This window comes from Octodon degus, unplaced genomic scaffold, assembly GCF_000260255.1.
Source record: "Octodon degus isolate 3935 unplaced genomic scaffold, OctDeg1.0 scaffold00400, whole genome shotgun sequence".
NCBI lineage: Eukaryota > Metazoa > Chordata > Mammalia > Rodentia > Octodontidae > Octodon > Octodon degus.
Genome location: NW_004524976.1, coordinates 419,971 through 442,631, shown reverse-complemented (window position 1 = coordinate 442,631; position 22,661 = coordinate 419,971). Strand labels below are relative to the sequence as shown.

At 38.4% G+C, this 22,661-nt stretch overlaps 1 protein-coding gene and 1 long non-coding RNA gene across 2 annotated transcripts in view; both read left to right on the top strand.

Annotated features, from left to right (window-relative positions):
• LOC101588615 (antigen WC1.1-like) overlaps positions 1–22,661 on the top strand; it is a 343,741-nt gene that overhangs the window by 14,091 nt on the left and 306,989 nt on the right. Inside the window, exons 4-9 of the mRNA XM_023708573.1 lie at positions 775–1,083; positions 1,175–1,495; positions 3,771–3,863; positions 3,937–4,251; positions 5,956–6,270; positions 15,372–15,413. Coding sequence (XP_023564341.1) covers positions 775–1,083; positions 1,175–1,495; positions 3,771–3,863; positions 3,937–4,251; positions 5,956–6,270; positions 15,372–15,413 — 1,395 coding nt within the window. The remainder of the gene's footprint in view (positions 1–774; positions 1,084–1,174; positions 1,496–3,770; positions 3,864–3,936; positions 4,252–5,955; positions 6,271–15,371; positions 15,414–22,661) is intronic.
• Positions 16,481–17,975, top strand: LOC111814664. The gene is made up of 3 exons (XR_002819585.1): positions 16,481–16,612; positions 16,996–17,088; positions 17,916–17,975. It is a non-coding gene; the product is annotated as an uncharacterized LOC111814664 (long non-coding RNA).

The following is a 22,661-nucleotide window of genomic DNA, read 5'->3' as shown; positions in this document are numbered from 1 at the left end:
AAAATAAAGGAAATCTCTGGTGAACTTTTTGTTAGGACTGGGCCAACCTTAATTGTAAGCAGTAGCCTAACAGGTGCAACACTGTGAGTTCCAACCTCACAACAAACTTCTTTAGTATAAATGTTGTTACACGAAATTTCTGTAACCAGCTTGTTCCCTAGATCTCTGAGATCATATTGGAAATTCCCTCTTAGTCATCTTCATGAGCTGTCTCATAATTTCTCAAACTACTCATTGATAACAAAATATTCCTTACAAACAAGACAAACAAATCAGAAAAAGAAGATAAACATGTTTTGAACACTTCTGATCCAGGTTCTAAATTTTCTTTTTATCTTCAGTAATAGAAAGTATGGTCTAAAAGTCTCATCATTTTAGTCACAATAAATCACCTTCTCCTTCAGTGTTACTCCATTTCATATATCTTTTTGGTATGTAAATTTAAATTATGAAGAAATACTGAGGGACACACAGAAATTCATCCTTTTAAGTCACAGGATAACATGTTCTTATCAATGTCAAGACATGATAAGACATGATAAGAACTATTGTATCATACAATAGCATTCAGTCATTCTGAACTGGCTCTACAAATATCTTCTAAATTTGCTTCAAGTATGCATTTATGGAGGTTTCATTCTTACAACAAATGTTGAATTTTCTCACACTGAATCCTTGGAAGCAAATCAAAGAAAAGCTTTTAATTCATTGCTTCTGAAGTGTTAGATTCTATTTCCAAACCAAGACACTTATTTGCTTGTGGAAATTCCCTAGGATTTGTGCGCCTGGCTGGAGGAGGAGGACCCTGCTCAGGCCGAGTGGAAGTGAATCCTGGAGGAGACTGGATTCCAGTGTTTGATAGGAACTTCACATTTGTCACTGCCCAAGTCATCTGTGCAGAACTGGAGTGTGGCAAAGCTGTGTCTGTCATGAGGGATGTGCCTTTTAGAGAGGTCATTCCGCAGGTGTGGGGTGAAAAGTTCCAGTGTGAGGGGCAAGAGCCTGAGCTCTGGCTCTGCCCCAGAGCACCTTGTCCTGGAGGAAGCTGCCAACATGGTGGAGCTGTTGAAATTGTTTGTTCAGGTGAGATTAAGAGGTAGGCTTTAACCTCTCTGGAAAGCCTGTAAGTAAGAAGAATAAAAAATGTTGCTGAAAACCTGTTTTGTCCTCCCAGAATTCACTGAAGTCCGGCTCATGAAAAACAGCACCTCTCAGTGTGAGGGCCAGGTGGAGCTGAACACCTCTGTGGGCTGGAGAATGCTCTGTGCCTCTCACTGGAGTATGGCCAATGCAGATGTTGTGTGCCGCCAGCTGGGCTGTGGAGTTGCCATCTCCACCCCAAAAGGAGGAGCATACTTTGTGGAAGGAGGTGGTGAGCTCAGGAGAGACACCTTCCACTGTTCAGGGACTGAGTCCTTCTTGTGGAATTGCCCTGTGATGGCCCTCGGTGTTCCTCCCTGTGCTCATGGGAACACGGCCTCAGTGGTCTGCTCAGGTGAGAGAGCAGTCAGGGTGAATGGGTCTTGAGATTCTCTTGGAGTAACAGGTCTCACGGCAGAAAGCAGGGAGAACTGACTCCAAAGTGAAATGTTCTATAGTTAATTATGGTTATTCCTCTTTCAGGTCAGATAAAGGACTGTTAGTGAAAAGATTTTTAAAGGCATTCTTAGACACTGTTATTTATTTACTAATTTTTTGAGACCAGGTCTATGTAGTTCAGGCTGGCCTCAAACTCATGGGGATTCTTGTGCCTCAGCTTCTTGAGTGCTGCACTTATAGGTGTCAACCAACACACTGGGCCATATAGTTCTTAAGAATAATGTGTAAGAGTGTATGTGATACTGTTAAGCATGTCAGTGTAGATCAGCAAACAATGTTAGTAACTCCCAGAATTCAACTGAACATCCCACCAGACATGCAATGCTCTCCTTTTCTGCACAGGGAGCCATTTTATAACCTGCTAACCAGAAATATTTTGGTCAGATTTGATGTTTATGCAAAATGATCCATTAGATTTTTCTTTTGTTTCTAATTTCATTGAATGAATTCATATGTGAAATTCACCTATGTTTTGGAATTTACCTATTCTCTTGTTTGCAGCAGAACTTCACTCTTGTTGGATATTCAAGAGTGTGCACATGTGCATGAACTTATCCTATCAACTGATGGCAGAGATCTGAGTAGCTTGTGGATTATAAGTGTTACAAACAATAGTGATATAAATTGCCTGGGCCTTGACCTTTGTTGAATACAGTTAGTTGCATATTCTCTGAGATATGTTTTTACTGTGTAGTCCAAACTAGCTTTGACCTCACTTAGTAGCTTATGTTGGGGTTTAACTTGCAATTAATCTGCTTTATCCTCCTGATGGCTAGGGCTTAAATGTGCACTACCATATGCAACTCTAATTCTTAATTTAAATTTCAACACAATTTTTGAACTGCTACCTATACACTGAGTGCACTTTCTTTGCATTGAAGAAAACTGGCCCAAAATGGCAGACATATTCTCAAAAGCTATCTTAAGCACACTAAGGTATATATTAATTTTCTTCTTTTTCAGCCTTTCTGGGAATTATATTGGGTATTATGTATTGGTTTGAGGAAAAGTTGTATGTCATTTTTTTGCATCCAATTTACTCAGAATCCTTCCCTGTAGAGATTCTTCTCCCCACACTAAGGCCACCTGTGTCATAAACTGAGTTCCACTGTGTCTGAGTTTGTTCCTATAGTCTGTTCTGTGTCACTCTGTCATCTGTTGATCCTTGAACCAATATCGTGCCTTTTCCATTGCCTTAACATTATAGTACATATGAGCAACTTCAGTGAATTTTTGTGTTGCTTTTCTTACTAAGTATGTGTTGCTTTTCTTACTAATTGTAAGAAAACTAATTGTGTTGCTTTTCTTACTCTAATTGTACTGCTTTTCTTACTATGTTGGTCTTTACTTGTTTTATGTATTTCTGCATACCATTTAGCATCATCTTGTCATAGTTAACACCAAAAATGAAAGTAGTATTTTGAATGAGATTAGATGTACCTTACATATGAATTTGGAGATTATTTATAGGTTAGATTTTTAATTACTATCAGGACTTTTAGACAATTTTTACTAAGTATTTATTTATTTTTGAGACAAAGTCTCACTATATAGTTCATGCTGGCCTTGAACTTAGCATGTAGCCTAGGCTGGCCTCAAACTCACTATAATCCTAATATTACAGCCCCCGGAATCCTAGGATTGCAACATGGGCCTTCATGATTGACACTTTTATGTTTCTGGTGTTACCATTATTTGTACAGTATTGTACTAGGAATAAAAGTTCTCTTTGATGTGTTTTCAAATTTATTTTTCATGTATTTTATCCTAATGGATATGAGATCTACAAAATGTTGCAATAATTTTATAATCATTTCAAAATCACATTTGCCAATATTAGTGTGTTATATTTTCTACCTCTACTAACTATGTATTTTCTACCTCTTACTAACTATGTTGGTCTTTACTTGCTTTATGTATTTCTGCATACTATTTAGCAGAAGCCTTAATTCTGCAAATAATAAAACATTTCTGAATGAATAGTAAAAAGAGATGGCTGATAGGATCATTTAACCTTAAAACAGACATAGGCAGAAACAGAAATTTCTATTCAGAAAATGAGCTCTGAAGACAGGAAATAATTGCTCCTATATCATGGATGCCATCCCAGATGCCAGCACTAGAGCGTCATTTGTGTAACTCAGAGTTTTGTTCTCTCACCTTCTCTGCAGGAAACCAGACCCAGCTGCTACCCCAGGGCAATGACTCTCTCTCTGACCCAGAAGGCTCTGCTGCCTCAAATAACCTGATTACAAACTCCAAAGGTGAGGACATCCCCAGGACAGAGCCTGCTCCTTTCCATGTCAGCATCACTGACCTGACTCTGTCTCTCCTCAGACAGCAGACAGCTACGCCTTATGGATGGGGGCAGTCGCTGCGCAGGGAGAGTGGAGATCCTGCACCAGGGATCCTGGGGCACCATCTGTGATGACAGCTGGGACCTGAGCGATGCCCACGTGGTGTGCAGACAGCTGGGCTGCGGAGTGGCCCTCAATGCCACGGTGTCTGCTCATTTTGGGCAGGGATCAGGGGACATCTGGCTGGATGAGCTGAAATGCACAGGAAAGGAGTCCCACGTGTGGAAGTGCCCTTCCCAGGGCTGGGGACAGCACAACTGCAGGCACAAGGAGGATGCAGGGGTCATCTGCTCAGGTCTGTGCTCACACAGTCCTGTCTTGGATGGAGAGGGAGGGTCTCCAGGGTGCTGTCTGAGCCCTATGGTTATGTTGGAACTGTTGCCTAAAGAGCTGAAAGAGCGGAGGCTCCTTCCAGGGCCTGTTTTTGTAGGAGAGCAGAAGATGAGAGTCCTGACTTCCTCCTGCATCAGCTGAAGTTCTGCTCCTTCCTTCTCAGCTCTCTCAATACTCTCATTTTCTACAGAGCCCACCTGAACACACGACTCACCCCTCAGTTACCTCTGGGTGTGAATCCCAAAGTCCCACACTCTTTCTTTCCTATTGGTGCTATAATATATTAACACCCATCAGTGGCTTCAAACAACAGAATTGATTATCTTATAGTCTTGTAGATGTCCAGTTTTACCAGCTTAGATTCATAGCAAGGTGTCAGTAAGACTACATTCTTCTTACAGCTTACAAAGGGTAGTTTCCTCCCTTTTCCAGATTCTAAAAGTTGTTGCCATTCCTTAAATCTTGATTCCTTCCATCTTCAAACCAAATATATTGCAAATGGAGAGCCATATGTCCATGGTCACATCTCCTTCTGACAGACCTGGGAAGGTGATCTTTTTTCAGAACACAGTTCTAATCAGATGCTTAGTGTTTTTTTTTTTTTTTTTTTTTTTACAGGGCCTACAAGATCTCACTACACAGATTGGACTCATAGTGATCCTCCTGTATTCAGCCTCTCAAACATTGGGATTTTAGGCACACACCACCATGCCCAGTCTCTATTGTCCTCTCAGTGAGCTCTGGGAGCAGAGTGGGCTCTGCATGCCGGGAATCGAATCCCTGTCTCTGCATCTGCTAAATGGATGCTTTAACCTGCTGAGCTATTGGCCAACCCTGAGATGATTAGTTTGAATGAGATGATTTGTTAAGGCCCACCTGGGTAATTCTATAAAATCCAACATAACTGTGCTATGAAAAGATCCTTATTATTATTATTATTATTATTATTATTATTATTAATCTTGATACAGGGTCTAGCTATACAGGTGGGACTCATAATGATCTTCCTGTCTCAACCTCTCTTGTTCTGGAATTACAGGCATGATCCACCACTCTCAGTTTCATGGCTAGCATGGAATGTGGTACTGGGGATCAAATTTGGGACCTTGCACTTGTCAGACAGTTGCTTAGGTCACTGAGCTATCTCGCCCACCAAAAGATCCCTAATTTAATCCTGGTTGCAGAGCCTTTTTGTTGTGTAAGGCAACATCGATAGGCTACAAGGATCAGAAAGCGCAAAAATTGCAGGCTCCACCATTCTGCTTGCTCTCTGGTGACCATCTACTTTCTTTTTCACATGGTCTGTGTGATGTTAATTAATTAAATAAAATTTAACTTTCCTCACTTCAGATCACCTAGGTTCAGGTTCCTACTCATTGTCCATGACTCATTCTAGCAGAAAAAGGAAGACAGGTTGAAGGTTTTTTTTTTTTTTTTTTTGCCGAACCAGGGATTGAACTCAGGCCCTTGAGCTTGCCAGGCAAGTGCTTATTCTACTGAGCCATCTGTAGAAGTTTGCAAATGGGTAACAAGATAGAAGTTTCAGTCTTTCCACAGAGTGAGAACTTTGTAAGCAGAATAGCAATAAACATTCACCACTTAGGTTTAAAGAAAAAGTAGAGCACTAAGTATTGACTCCTCACTGTGTCCTTTCTGCTTTCTGCAGAGTTCCTGGCCCTCAGAGTGGTGAGCGAGGACCAGGAGTGTGCTGGTTGGCTGGAGGTTTTCTACAATGGGACCTGGGGAAGTGTTTGCCGCAGCCCCATGGAAGACATGACCTTGTCAGTGATCTGTAGACATCTTGGTTGTGGGGACAGCGGGACCCTCAACCCTTCTGTTTCTACCAGAGAAGGCTCTAGACCCCATTGGGTGGATGGAATCCAGTGTCAGAAAACTGATGTTTCTCTCTGGCAGTGTCCTTCTGACCCTTGGAACTCCAGGTCTTGCCTTCCAAAGGACGAGGCTCATATCACATGTGCAGGTGATCTATTATTTCCTTGTGTATATCTCTATTCTTGAGTCAGTCAGCTGGGTGGAATGTCAAACTTTAGTTATATAAATCAGTTAAAATCTGCTACCATTCTGTTAAGCTTTTCATATGTGATATTTCATCCTCAAAAGAAAATTGCTGTGGAGCATTATGATGCTCATTTAATTCGAACGTGTAAGCTGAGCCTAGAAAAAAAATTAAATACAAGTGCGAAACCTTCTAGTACAGTATGATCAGATTTGGAAATCTAAGTCTAGTTGATCCCTCTTTTATTTTATTTTATTTTATTTTTAAAAAATACAAAATTGTGAAAAAATTATTAGAAGTCAAATTAGTTATTTAGGTTATCAGGTATGAATGTGCAACATTGGTTAAAAAACTGGGAGGAGAAAAGCGACAAAGGAAAGAAGAGAAAAATATATTTATGTTTATATGAAGGATATTTGGTAACTGTACTGCTGGTTTCTTTCTTTTTTCTTTTTTTGAAAAGAGCAGTGAATGCTTAAAATTTTACTCTTCTTTATTTTTATCCATAAATGAATAAAGGAAGTTATGTTTAGGTTAAACCATGAAAGGTGATTAGCCTTCCTTCAAAGAAGATTGTAGAGATCACTTAGTCAGCGTAAATACTGATGGGGAAATACTGTGTCTCTAAGATGCTAAACAACTCTGTCAAAGCCAGAGTGCAAGGAGCATGTGAGAATGACACAAGATTATGTAAAATGGAAGTAACAGAGAGTGGCATTTTTTTTTAAGCCTCATATCATAACAATCCTACTGCAGACACATTTATTTGTTGTTGGTGTTTTCTGCTTCATCACAAGGAACTGGGGGAAAGTTGGGGAACTGGCTTCTCCATAATTTCACATTAAGTTTCTTTTACAGGAGTCCTAAACTTCTAAAATGTAGCTTCACCAAACAAGTGTTTCTCATTTTATTACTGTATCTTTCCCCACCTCACACAGTGTATTCCATGGTGCCTTGCCTGAATTTCAAGTGTGTCATCTTCCAATTTCTTTACAACTGAAATATTCCCATCATTCCATGTTCTGATCAAACTGTTCTCTGAAAACACTACACCGCCTACAATTAAATACAACAGTGACAACATGCTAGCCTCTCAATGCATTGAATTTCTCATTCCTTAAGCATCTTCCTTCTATTCCATCTCAGTCTATGACTACATCATTGAACAACAGGGGGTGGGGTACCTTTGAGATCTTGTTTTGTTTTTCTTTATTTCTTATTCTCCTTAAGACATAATTTCTTCATCTCTACCTTATCTTTGTTCTGACCAATTTTCTCTGGATCATATTTTTTCATATGTCTCTACGTGGCATTGGAGAAGATCATTCAACACTAGAAGCATTTTTCTAGTGGAAAACTACACACAACTTCCATTCCTTATCTTTTGTTGTGAAATATAAAGAATTAAAATTGGGGTGGGAGAGATGGCTCATTGAATAAGCATTTCCCTGGCAAGCACAAGGATCTGAGTTCAATCCCCTGTTTTGCCAAATAAATAAATAAATAAATAAATAAATAAATAAATAAATAAAATAAAATAAATTTAAAAGAGAATTAAAATCATCCACCTAGCATTTACTAGCCAATATTAGACTTGCAGAAAGGACTATTGAATAATGCCCACATGTTGTGCAATTATCTTTTGATGTATAAGCAGCATACAGTACTTTTTAATTCATGGGTCTAGTCTCTGATGTCCATTTCTCACTATATTTCATTTCTTGTATGCTTCTCTGATGTGTGTGCTTACCAAAGAATGGTCTTTTTCTTTACATTCCCTGTTTTTTGCATATTGCTTCTTTAAGCCAAGCATCCACTCTTAAATGGTGCTTTTGCCTCAAACTTCTTGGGGGGGTAAAATTTTCAGCTTCAAACTCTCTCAACAAATCTACAAATTTGCCTCTGGTGCCTCTTGCCTTCTGTCAGCAGTCAACTAGTAAAAGTTTTCCTTTCTTTGTCCCTCTTTAATGTTACTTTACTTTATTGAATGCTCTTCTCATTTTGTCTTACTGAAGTTTTACTGTTTTTTTCCCATTTTGGATTTAGACCTGCTCTTCTATCTGCCCCATAGTCTGCTGATCTATACCTACAATCTTTTCCTATGAGACTGTGTTGAGGTCCATGGACTTAGAGGTTATCATCAGTTAACTTCACAGTTATAAGCCCTTAAAGCCTAACTCTATCCTGAATTCCAACCTTATGCATTTTACTGCTAATTCATATTGTCACTTAAATATCTAATGAGCATGTACAATTTGTTCTGCCATGTACAATGTTTACTTACACACACACACACGTACACACACACACTTACACACACTCACACACACAATCCCTGTCTCTAAGTTTTCCTTTTTGCTGCAGTCTCATTTCAGCTAATGTCATGAGTATTCCCTAGTACTTAGGCTCAGCTCACCTACACTCTCCATTTTGCTCTCCCTCTGATTGAACAGTAAGTTATATTCCCTTTCTCAACAAATATCTCCTTCTATCTCCCTGCCATCTGTGTTCAGGAAACATCACTTGTTCTTAGTGTCTAAGATCACTCTTCAACAGAATTCACTGACTACCTCTTTTGTGCTCTTTTTCTTCTATAACATCTTCTTTTTTCAATGCTAGAAATATATTCATTTCCATTACAAGTTGGTGTAATATTATATTACAATATATTGTGTGAGATGTTGTCCTGCATTTAGAAGTGACATTGACACAAATCCTTGGGTATCACAGGAACCAAAATAGTTGGAAAATATGTCTCAAGTTTCTGTAATTAGCTTATTTAGAGAAAATGCAGGGAGATATGTAGCCAGCTTGTTAGACTCCTCAGGTTTTTGTAAGAATAAGGAAAGGGACTCTGAATTGCTCTAAGTGATGGGACTCCCACTGATTAGTAGAATTCAGTCATTTTAGGTTTATTCTGAGTATAAATAACATAAACTTGGCTCATCCATATGAGGTGTGCAGGACTGTTTAATGCTGTCTGGAAAAGAACATTGGAGGCATAGAGAATGCTGGAGCCTGCCTTCCTCTTTCTGCCCTGCCATGGCAACACCTGCACTTGGTGTATTTTCACATGCTGGATGCTAAAAAATTGTGTTCTTCCATTAATTTGTTTTAGGCTTAGAAAGTAAACATTTCCTTTTTATTTCACTGGAAACATTATTTCTTTTTGTATCAAGGAAAGCATATAAAAATGAAAAAAGAAAGTCAGTCATAGCACATTGCCCCCTGTCTAGTCACATTCCTGTGACAGGATCATTAAATGATAATGATCATTTTCGAGATCCTCCATTTTTGTACAAAGATATCCCAACTTATCCAGTGACACTTTGGTTCATGGGTTTTATTTGTTCTACAAGTTTGTAAAAGATGGCTACATTGTGTGTGTGTGAAAGATGGCTGAGGGCATGACTATCACAGTGCAGAGTTTGCAAACAAAAACAAAGTGTTACCAAACACTTCTGCTTGAAACAAATTATTTGCAAACTAAAGGTTTATGAAGCAAGATATTACTCTCTACTGATTAAAAGAACAGCTTTATGATGTCTTTCTACTTGTTTTTATAATATTGGGATTATATCATAAATAATATTTCTAGATTGGCTTTTGTCAATAAGCAAATTGTTATGCATAATCCTTCAGGTAGATCTACATCATGTGGCAAAGCAACTGCCTAAGACTACATTCACAATATATAAGTACTGTATTTTATAAAATGGTTTTCCTTTTATTTCCAATTGTTTTCAATTTTTCTCCTTACAAACAATCTTGTAATATATGTTTTTGAACATGTGCTAATCTTGCTGCTATGTTGGCTGCCAATAGATATATTGTCAGATCACAATATGTATATATTGAAACAGAAATTGTAATATTACTTTCTAGTACTGGTAATTTTCAATTGGCTTTTCATTTCTTGGCGTAAAACATTCTATTTTTTATGAATCGTCTATAAAGGTGAAGCACGTTGTGTTGTTAAAAAATCAGTAAGAGCCAGGGAGATGGCTCAGTGGAATAAGGGCTTCCCTGGCAAGCTCAAGGGCCTGAGTTCAATCCCTGGTTCTGCAACAACAACAACAACAACAACAACAACAACAACAAAAACAAAAACAAAAACAAAAACAGTAAGATTTCATAGCATGCACATTTAATTCTAAGATATTTGAAGTCTGAGATGAGTATAGCAGATCTCATTGGTTCATAGTTCAAACTTATTGAACCATCAAAACTTCAAGATTGGAAAGTATTATATCTCATTCTGTTCTTCCATCCTACTTGTGCATTTTAACATGGTTCAACTTCCTTCAACAATTCTTTAATTTTTTCCATTACATGCTCTCTGTCTGTATCTGTCTGTCCATCTGTCCATCTGTCTCTGTCTCTATTTCTCTTATCCAGCTTTAATTTTTTAAATGTTATAGTATGAGTGGGATCCAGACTCAAGTGGAGAGGATATTATGATAAATATTTCAAAGACAATGCTTTCTCTCTTTCTATCTTCTGTTCTCCTTTACTTGCCATGTGGATGTTGAAGGGATATTTAACAATAAGGCCACAGGTTGGTTATAAATTTCTTGCAATAAGAAGCCATTCCTTGAGAGATAGTGAGATCTCCAGTCCTGAGAGTGAGAAGCACCTAACAGAGGTCTTTATTACTGGGATCAGAGGTAATCTAGGATCCTTGAAAGGATAATTAGGGAAATATATACCAATTATGGTATTTTAGCATTGGTACTCTTTATGTGATTGGTTTCTTTATATTTTTTAAAAAATTTTATTCATTTTAATAAGAAAAAAGATAAAATGTCAATGCAACAGTTTCAAAACAGGTTAGTTAGACAGTTACAATAATTATTTTTAAATTTAACTTTATTTTTTGATAATTTTATTAAGAAACAAATAGCAATGAGACAGTTTCTAAACCTATTAGAAGAACAGTGTCAATAATTGTTACATTGCATATCGTTGTCTAAGTGGTTATTCATTGTACAAGATGCAGACATGATATCCTATCCATAAACATTACTGGAACAAATCTTTCTATTCATTGAATTAAGAGAAAGTAGCTGTATATCTACCTTAATTTCAATATATAGATACAAAAGTGGTCATTCACTTGTATCCACTTTTTTGTTTAGTTTGGTCAGAAAAGATTATTCCATTGTCATTTAAATATTGTAGGTGTGTGAATTCAGCAAAATATTCCAATATGGTCCAGTAGTCCCTAATAGTAGTGAATTTTCCATAGGACTAGCAATGTCCAAATCTGTTAATTTGAGCCTTCCACAGCTCAGCGTATTAACGTGGCTTCACTTTTCATATCTCATTTCTACACTTTTCTACTGAATGGTTAACACCAAAATAAAGCAAGACTTATATACAATATATGTAACTTTTGTATCTGACAAGGTCATTAATATCCCCTCAGGACTTATCTCAAAATTTGCACCGCAGTTTGTCGATCCTTTGTCAGTGTAAGCTATGTGGATGTGTCACAGCCATTGCTTGACAAATTTTCTGTCTGTGAAAGCCTGAGACAGTATTTTCTCTCCATGTGACTCCTTAGGCACACTCTACGTCATTGATTACATTCCTCTGTGGCCCCATAATCTCATTGATCAGAAAATTGGGACACAAATGAGTTAAACGATGTTACAGTATAGGTTCTCCTATGTCCTGAGTCCTCACTGACCTTGAGAAGCTTTTGCCAAAATGTTGGCTGTCCTTGCAGCCCTTCTTTTTCTCTAATTTTTGGTCTTTAAACTTAGGTTGTTAACTCTCCAGAAGAGAAGCTCATTATTACCCTACAACACATGCAGTTGGGGTTAACCTTACTCTCTGTCTGAATATCAAAGATCTTAGGCATAAGTGGAACATGTATTTTCCATCAAGTATTGATATGTACAACTTTCAGTCTCTACATAATATGGAAAAAGAATTAAAAATAAAAAATATTAAAAAATATGAATAAACAATTACATATTTTTACACAGAAATTTAGAAATCTAATTATATACATCATTGTAGCAAGACAGTCCTGTGACATTTTTTTTCTTGTCTTTGTTGTTTTTTTTTCATTTATTAACCCTTTGAAAAAAAACATACTTGAGAGACATTTACTTGATATGTCATGAAAAGAAGTACGCATTTATAAGACCAGAGTGACAGGCATTCCAAGTATGACCCTGCTATTACACATTGCTATCGTTAGTGCACTCACTCAGTTCACAGTTATCAGCATATATAGTTAGTTAAGGTGAGAATCCTACCAAGTAACTGCTAATTTCAACAACCTGCTGATAGTTCCCAGGATCATTGTCTTACCCAGCTTTGCCCCTGTCATGTTTCCTATCTTTTCTCCTTGCCCTCTCCATTGTCTAATCCTCAAGTTCTCATGTTCCTTTTAAATGTGTTATACCTTTCTATCTGTATTTCTTCTTTTGAGTGCTTATATTAGGAAGACTATATGATATTTACACTGTGGGTCTGGTTTATTTCACTTATGAATATATATTCAAGTGGAATCCACTTAAATATGAAGGCTTTGAGTTTATCATTCTTTATAGCTGAGTAATAACTCCATTATATAAAAATACACATCTTTTTCATCCATTACTCTGGTGATGGGCATCTTGCTTGTTTCCAGGATTTGGCTATCACAAATTGAGCTACTATTAACATAGGTGCACCTATATCACTATGATATGATGCTTTCAGTTCCTCTGGGATAATTCCTAGTAGGGTGATAGCTGGCTTGAATGGGATTTCCAGTCCTAGATTTTTAGAGTTTTCACCCTGATTTCCATAATGTTTGCACCAGTCTACATGCCTACCAGCAGTGCAGAAGGGTTCCTCTATCCCCACAGCCTCTCCAACATTTGTTGTTAGTTGATTTGTTTATGATAGCCATTCTTTCTGGGGTAAGATGGTATCTCAGTGATGTTTAAATTTGTATTTCATGGATGTCTAGTGATATGGAGCATTTTTTCATATATTTATTTGCTTTTTTAATTTCATCCTGTGATAAGTGTGCTTTCATCTTGGATGCCCATTTCTGAATTGGGTCTTTAAATTTTGGGACACTAATGTTTTTAATTTGCTCCTTCTCTTTGTGATTTTGTATAGCACTGTCCTCTGACCTTTTTTGTAGAGCTTTTTTGGATTTATTACCTTAGCATGTACCAATATTATTACCCAAGAGGGATTGTGAGGTTAAGGCAGTTAGTTTTGTATTTACAGAACCACAATTAAGAACACCAATAATGGTTAGTGATATTTACCAGTTGAGTTTTTTTTTGTAGCTAATGGGTTTATATTTTAGACCGTGAAGGCAAACTTTATGTCTGTGTAGCAAAGTAGATATTAAATTGGGAATCTGTATTTAAATTAGTTCCCCTAAGTTCTGTCTGATCACCTCCCTTAGATGTACCTGTGGTCTTCCAGGCAGGCCAGTTCACCCCAGTTACCTGCTGTCACCTGTCTTGATCAAGAGAGAAAGAGAGGATGCTCACATAGATCACAGTCTAGCAGTGTCTCCTCTTACTGTGTCTGGATCTACCAAGTTCAAACTCATCCACATGGGCTTGGCATAAGTCTAGCTGCTGCGCTATGCTTCTTCCTGCTGCAGCCCATCAAAGTAAACCCAGTACAGCACTCTGGCATGATCTTTCTCTCCTGTATGTGCTGGGTGGGTCTGGGCCCTAGCCTCTATGCAGCGAGTTCGCCACAGGGTTCCACACCAGACTTGTCTGATGGAAGAGATTTAGGCGAGTGTACAGATGGTCACCCACAAACACCAGTCCTGAGCCCTTGCTCAAAAGGTATCCAGAGAGCACTTAATGAAGCCCACACACACATATGATGGGTCTGGGTTCAGACTGCAATGCGGTATGGTGAGCAGGTGAAAGGTCACACATACACGCTGTGCTTAGGCTTTGTCTGAAGAGGGATCTGGAGAGTGGGCAAGGAATTGGCAGGTTCCTATCCCCAACACACACACAGGGCCTAGGCTCTTGCTGGAAAGGGATCCATGGAGCAGGTGAACAGGCCTCTCTGTATTGTTTTGCATTTACATATATTTCTATGCATTTCAGTTTTCTGTAATTTTTTCTATTTTATTTTTGTGTCATCTCATGTGTTATTTACACTTAATGAATATGTACTTTTCAATTTTGAGCAAATGTTTCTCTTGCTCAACTTAGCTGTTGCCTACATACCTATCATCCTCTGACTCCCATTCCTACTCTGGTTAAAGAATAGAAATCATTCTGTTAAAAAATGAAAAAAGTAATAAAATTCATGTACTCACAATCAAAATAATATAAAAATCATTCTGTTATTCTTGGTTCATAGTTTTACATAAAAATTATGTGAAATAATGAATGCAAGTTACTTTTGTGTTATGTAATAATGTTTAATATTACAAGTTGTCAACATTAATTTACATTTCCCTTATCCCACTTATTAACTAGAATTCAACAGAATTATTTTCAGCATATTTTATGCAATGAAAAATTATCAAACCATTCCTCACAACATTAAAAAAGAGTGATAAAAACTTGGTGACTTATGCTGAGTCAACCAATGGACAGAAAGAGTACTTTGACAGGAGAAATGGAATGTCCTATTAACACTATGTGACATATTTCAAGGAATTTTAACAGCAAATTTAAAAAAAAATTAAAATTTGCTTACCACGCAGCTTGGACTCATAGTGCTCCTGTTTCAGACTCCCCAGTTCTGGAATTATCAGTGTACACCACCAAGCTGGCTCTCGGTGGCCAGCTCAGTGTACCTGTGGGTGGGGCCTGCATGACATGTGGTGCCGGTATTGAACTCTGTCTCTGTACTTGCATAAGTAGACACTTAGTCCACAGAGCTATCTTGCTAGCCCTTAACAACAAATTTAAATGCAAAGCAAGTCAGTGAAAAATTTCTTCCATATGTTTGACTGTTGAATAAAACAAAAGCATTTGTTAACTTTTTTTTTCATATAGCCTGAGCATGGGAGCTTTAGGACCAGCCCAGTCTTCCCTAACCCAGGCTACCCTACTCTGTTCCTGCAGGGCAAAGACCCAAGAGCTGTCCGGACTCTGGCCCCTGCACAGGTATCTCACCCCCCTTTCTCCTTCATACTTCTCAGGGAAGGCTGCTCCTTCCCTCCACCTGGGCAGTAAGAGCAGATCTTGCTGTCATTACAGACAGAGACAAGCTGCGGCTCATGGGTGGTGACAGCAAATGCTCAGGGAGAGTGGAGGTGTGGCATGAAGGCTCCTGGGGTACAGTGTGTGATGACTCCTGGGGCCTGGCAGAGGCCGAGGTGGTGTGTCAGCAGCTGGGCTGTGGTCCTGCCCTGGAAGCCCTGGGAGAAGCTGCATTTGGCCCTGGAAATGGAAGCATCTGGCTGGATGATGTGGAGTGCCAGGGCCAGGAGTCCTCCCTGTGGGCCTGTGCCAGGGATCCCTGGGGACAGAGTGACTGCAAGCATGAAGAAGATGCAGGCGTGAGGTGCTCAGGTGAGTGGTAGGGTCAGGGGCATGGACTGGGCCTGTAGGAGTGTGTGTGTGTGTGTGTGTGTGTGTGTGTGTGTGTGTTTGTGTGTGTGTTTGTGTGTCCAGGAGCCCTTCCTAGACTGCCCTCTTCTTAATTCTTTGGCTCTTGAGAGGCTACACTGTGAGCTCCTCACTTGTGGGAGAGAAACATGTGCAGCCATAGTAGTTGTGACCTGGTTATTTCCCAGTCAACAAAGGTCACTAACTCCAATTTCTCTCTCTTCTCATCAGGTGAAAAAAAGTCTGCTCTCTCCACTCCTATACGTAAGTGGTTCTTTTGCTCTATGCCTTATAATAGAGGAGATGTACAGATTTTCAGCAACCTTCACTATGGATACTGGCATACTTAGAAAATTCCTGTAGACTTGGTGATCAAATGTTAGGAACAATAGAATTTGTTAAGTTGTAGCAGCAAAGGGCATCTATGGCTCAACAGCATTGCCTTAGGGAAATCCCTTAGAGTGAGACTGAATCAATAGTTGCCACAGGTTAGTGTGGGTTCTGGGTTGGTATGTTTGGCTGCAGGTATATCCATTGTAGTTGGGGCTGGTGGAGGACTGAGATAAGTGCTTTCCTCTGAGTTTATGACTTTTTTAAATGTCATTTTTCCTTTTCAGGTACCAGTACAGTCTCAGCCTCTGTCCTTGGCAACTTCTCCTTATATGAGATCCTCTGCATCATCCTGGGAATCCTTCTTGTGCTGATGCTCATTATCTTGGGAACGCAGCTGGGCAGATGGAGAGCAGGACGTCAAGGTGGAGTTTAAGGGAGAAGCTGATTTTGAAAGTATGTAGGGAAAGACTGAATGAGTTATGACTTTTTAAAAAAGTGGATATGACTAACTTCTTGTTTTCTTAGAAATTATCTTCTGAATTATAAACTTCAAGATTGAAAAGACTTTAATGCTTGGACTTGGATTTAGTGTATATGCTATCAAATATGACAGTGTAACTGAAAAATATCAGTAGAACTGTCTATAACACAGTTAGAGTCATGAGACCTACTTATGTCACTTTAGATGACAGAGTTAAATAATGAATACTGGCAGTGCAGAGATTTCCCCAAGGGGATTACTTGGAAACAGAATGATTTTCTAGTTGTAAGACATATGCCTATAAATACATGTTGATTTCTCCAGCCTTCACCACTGAAGATGCTTTTGATGAGGCCTTGTACCAAGAGATAGAGTACCTTGTGAAGGCAGAGAAGACGGATTTGCTGGACAAAGCAGGTGTGTTGCACATCCTTTCTGTTCATGAATTTCTCATCAGTGTGCATATCTTTAACAAATACAGACCCACTGTTATCTCAAGTTTACAGGATGTATTAATTGTCTTTCCATTACTACAATATAATGCATGAGGTAATCAAATTATAAGGACAAATATTGATCTTGCCTTATAGCTTCAGATGTTTCATTACATGGCTACATGGCCTCATTGCTGTGAGGTATATAGTCGAACAAGTTTCTCACATTATGATTTCCAGAAAGCAAAGAGGTCAATGAAAGGTCAAAGTTGCACCTCCTTGTGAGCATGTGTCCCCAGTAACATAAAACCACCCACCAACCTCACTTGAAGCTTCTGCCACATTTGTACAGCACAATACTGAGGGCATAGCTGTACACACACATGCCACTGGATAATAGTTGAAAACTAGATCACAGTACATGGTCAGCCTCTTACTAAGAGAGGAATTTCAAATGTATTATCTACAAGTATAAAGCCTTAAGATTTTCTCTGAACCATCCTCCCACAATCCTAAGTGTCTGTCTCATTTGTTTTTCTTTTTATAAAATCTTTCATTTATTTATTTGTTTGATACACAGTCCTGTTATGCAGTTTGGACTAGTACTGGTCATCCTGCTTAGCCCCCTGTGTGCTGGGATTACAGACATGCACCACTGTGCCTGGTTTCAGTGGCCAGTACCAAGTGCCCAGACTTCCAAAGCCAGGCATGGCACGCAGTCCTGCGGATTGAAATCAGGTCCTTGCAATTTCCAGGCAGGCACTTAGACCATGCAGCTATCCCCTGACCTGATTTGTTTTCTCGTACCAGGAACTGTATCTGATGACTCACAAGCAAAGCTGTTTTATTACACAGGAGAAAATGAGCAGGATGGAGATCATGAATCTGCCCCAGGTAGCAAATCCATGTCCTCTCTTGCCTGATAGGTTGAGCAGGAGACATCTCTTTGAGGAGAATATACTGCTGTGGTTGTGATCAGAAACATCGTTTTTGTCTGAACCACAATTTTTTTTGCCATCTTCTTATTCTAAGAGCTTAGGGAAAGAAATAGTGCAGTTACTTCTCATATCGAAAGCTACTTCTAGTGGGCCACAAGCATACCTAAGATGTGTTATTATATTGAAAAATCTGTTTTAAAAAATGAAATTTGAACAAAAACCTCTCAAAAACTTTGCCATGAATGACACTAAGAATAATGGTTTTCACTCTAAACTAGTGATGTTTGAATCATTGTGTGGTTTATGCGAGCATTGAGAGTGAAATATTTGTTAATCCTTCAAATACATGAAATGCAAGGTCCCATCCTTATTACCTAGGAGGAGATTTTCTCTACAAAGGACCTGAGACAAAGAATAACTACCCTCAATATTCTCCAAGTGGTAAAGATGGACAGCTCCTAGGAGGGGACATAACCAGAAGCGTTCTTAGTGTGTGGGATTCTAAGGGTGTACAGTAGTAATGGATGTTGTCATTCATACTTGGTTGGTGGATATGCATGTCTGTGTGATATAAGCCCAAGTTTTCATCTCCTCACTGCTCTGTGTCTTTCACCACCTCAGAGAGCACATGGTAGGTGGAATTCTTTGGTCCACATTCATTGTGCCTCAGCCAGTGATTTGTACTGATCTCACCCAGGCATGTGCTATAAGCCTGGAAGTATCACCTAAAACTCATAGCATAATGAATTTTTGTTGTTTTCCAGTATGAGAGGACATTTCAATAATTATTCATTTTAAAAATGGCAATATTTAGAAGATTTACATAATTTGTAAGAATATTAAGATCAAATGTGCAACTTTGGGACAACCTAATTTACAATTTCTGCATTAGATATGACTTAAGACCTCATGCAACACATAGATTTCTTTTGCACTTTATCTTTGTTTTCAGAACTTCCAGCGCTGCATGTTGATTCCACAGGCAGTGGTTATGATGACGTTGAAGAGATACTTATTCCTGAAATTCCTTCTTCATTTGGGAGAAGTGAGAGGAACTTTGTTCCAGAAGAAAGAGATGGTGCCAGGTATTTTCAGACAGATGGGTAGACAATTCTTTCTCTAATCCAGTTATATTTGTGCAAAAGATGATTTTGAACCCATTGATCATAAGTATTCCTTTGCTAATAGAATTGGGATACCCTTGTGCACTTCAATGATGCCCACTCATTTCTATCCCTGGTTGTAGCTATTTTATCCTTTCTTAAAGAATGTTTATATTGTCTGTGTTATACACACCACACATTAGATGTAGACATGTTGTATTGTAATTGGAAGAAGAAATTCTGAAATGACACCTAGAATTTGGTGGCATATTTATTTTATGTCAACATAAATATCATTTCCCAAATATGGGGCCCCAAAGGCTCAGGAAGGCAGGTTTTAAGGGGCTGCAAGCGAGAAGGAGAGTACTTGGCTGTCTTTAATTGTTCTTACAAAATGCATCATTGTCTGCAGCTATGCATGGAGTGGCCATTTTTGTTTTTTAAAATGTAGTACAGGATTTATAGGGTCTCATTACACAGATCAGGCTCATGGTAACCCTCATGCTTTTAGCTTTCCAGGTGCTGGGTTTATAGGCATGGGCCATTATGTCTAGTGTTTAACACTGTCTCTGTGTGTCCTGGGGATGGGACCAGCACAACATGCTGAGTATTGAACTCATGACCTCTGTGTCTCCTGTGGATTAAGCAGGTGCTTTAATCCACTGAGCTATTTGGCCAGCCCACGACCAGTCTTTTTTAAGAGATGGAAGCAACTAAACCTGTAACACTACTGTCAGCTGGGCAACTGAATTATTCTATATGGAGTGGGCAGGGAGATTCTGCTACAGTATGAGTTGCAGAAACAGTGTTTTTGCTCTTATTTCATTCCCCATTTATATAGTCTCTTTTAAATTGTGAGGAATTTGTAATTTTTTAGTAGTAAAGTAAATTACATCTATGAGCTATAAGTATTGTGTTTAAGAAGGATATAACCATGTTTATGAAGTTGAAATTGGGCACAATTAATTCACAGTGTGAAATGACTTTAATTTGAGAATCATAAAATTTCTTCTTGGAGGAAGAGACAAATTCTCTTCATTATTCAGTTGATGTATAAGGCCACATATTCTCAACTATGGGTATAAAGATGTCTTGCCATAAAGAGCAAGATATCATGGGATTAGGTTGAACTGTTCTCTTTTAGCATTTGCAAGGGGACTCCAGCTGTTCTCACGAATACTTTGAGATCAAGTATGTTCTATTAGTGAGACACTGAGGAGTCATCTGCTGTCCATTCCTTAAGGAATCATACCTTCCTGCTGTAGAAAACAACACCGATGTCTCTTTCCCTACCTTGCCACTACTATCCCTCCTCTTTTCCATTACTCAGATCAAGATAAGAGTCTATTTAAAACAGGCAACACAATGTATGAAATCTGGCTTGATGGTGCACACCTATAATTCCTTTCCTAGGCAGGCAGATACTAGGCTTGCTGTGAGTTCAAGGCCGGTCTGTGCTACACAATGAGTTCTACTTCATGCTGAATTTAATAGCAAGAGCGAGTCTCAACTGCTGACCCTCTTAAAAAAGTGACAGTATGAGGCAGGTTTGTCTTGCCTTTTAGACAAGTCCTGTCTCCAGACAGGTATCTAGCACTCATTTCTACACTAATCTTTCCTTCTGCAGGCACACCATGCACCATTCTTCTGCCATCCCTCAAACCCACAATGTCCTTTAATATTTCAGGCAACTCTCTTCAGTCTCTCAAGAAGCCACCCTCTCTTTCATAGAAGAGACAGTGTCCCCAGTGGCCTTGAGACAAGAAGAAACTGGCTATGATGATATTGAGCTGGGTGTCATATAGTGCCTTAATTGGAGAGAATTATTATTTAGTGAAAATATGTACTAATAAAAGCCAGAAAAAGAAAAAAAAATAATTTCCAATTTTTGTTCATTCTATTTCTTTTTATGGGACTTAGAAATTCATAAGTAACAATAAGTACATGGAAATTGCAAAGAAATTCATAAAGTACAAATCTGCTGAGGAAATTATAATAAAAATGAAAACTAGAGCCAAAAATAAGTGAAGTAGATTTGAAAACAATACAAAAAATATCATTAAAACAAGGAACTGGTTCTTTCAAAAGGACAAAATTGAAAATCCATAGCCAGAATTGAGGTACACATGCAAACACACCAAAGAAACACAAACACAGACAACCACACACACACAGTCACACAAACAAGGAGAGGGAGAGGGAGAGGTAGAGAGGAAGGGGGGGAGGTTTCAAATTAAATAAAATCAGAGACAAAAATGTCACAAGTGATGTCACAGATGTGTAAAGAATCTTCAGAAGTTATTATGAACATCTATTTTCAAACAAATTTGGTACTTAGAAGAACACACAAATCTTAAGACACACATATTTTGAAGAAGGAATTATGAGGAAACTGAATATCTGAACAAACCAGTAATGAGGAATGAGCTAGTTCCATAATAAAATATTTTGCATCAAAGAAAAGTTCAGGACAATAAAGCTTCCCTGGGGAATATTACAAAACATTTATAGAAAAATTAATACAAATTCTTTTGAAACTCTTTGAAAACATAAGGGAGAGGGAGATTTTCCAAACTCATTCTCTGAGGCCAAGATGGTTGTAGGAACAAAAATAGAAAAGAATATGACAAAAGTCAACAATATACTAATGTTTCTCATTAATGTCTTTAATGAAAATAAATGTTTTAGAAAAAGGTAATAAAAAAGGAAGACAACCATTTTGTTTCTGTGTATTCAAAATAGGATAGAAATGCAGCTACTTTCTCTTAATTTAATGGGTAGAAAGATTTATACTAATAGTGTTTGGATAAGATGTCATGTCTGCATCTTGTACTATGAATAACCACTAAGAAGGCAACAATATGCAATGTATTAATTATTGAAACTGTCCTACTAATTGGTTTTGAAACTGTCTCATTTCTCTTTGTTTCTCAATGAAATTATTAAAAAATAAAAATAAATAAATCAGTAAAAAGGAAGACAAGAACACAAATTTAAGATTTCTTGAAAGCATGCCGTGATATTCAGTCATGTGTCCAACCTTGCATAATGTTTTGTATCTAGTTGTCCCCCCACAGCTTCACGCAGTCATGGGGTGGGGACTTCAAGAGTTTGAGATTAACTCATGATCCATTGGGATTATCGGTGATCAACATTTGGATTATGGGTCTGAGTACTGCTGGGATTATGGTGTGAGTAATTCCCCCAACCTGGGGTGGATAGCCTGAATGGAATATAAGAGAGACAGAGAGATAGACTGTCTCTCTGTAGCCATTGTTGCTATTTTTTGAGTTTGCTTTCTTGTTCTATACCGCCACCATGAACTACTGCCAGTTGCCCTGTGCCACTCTGCCATGGACCCAACCGAGTATGGACTGAAACTTCCAGTAACTGTGAGCTGAATAAATCTTTCATTCCTTTATTTTGGATGTCAGGTATTTGTGCCAGAAACAAGGGAAGAGTAACTTAGACACATAATTATATCTGTTAATCTGAGCAACATATTTGATGATAAA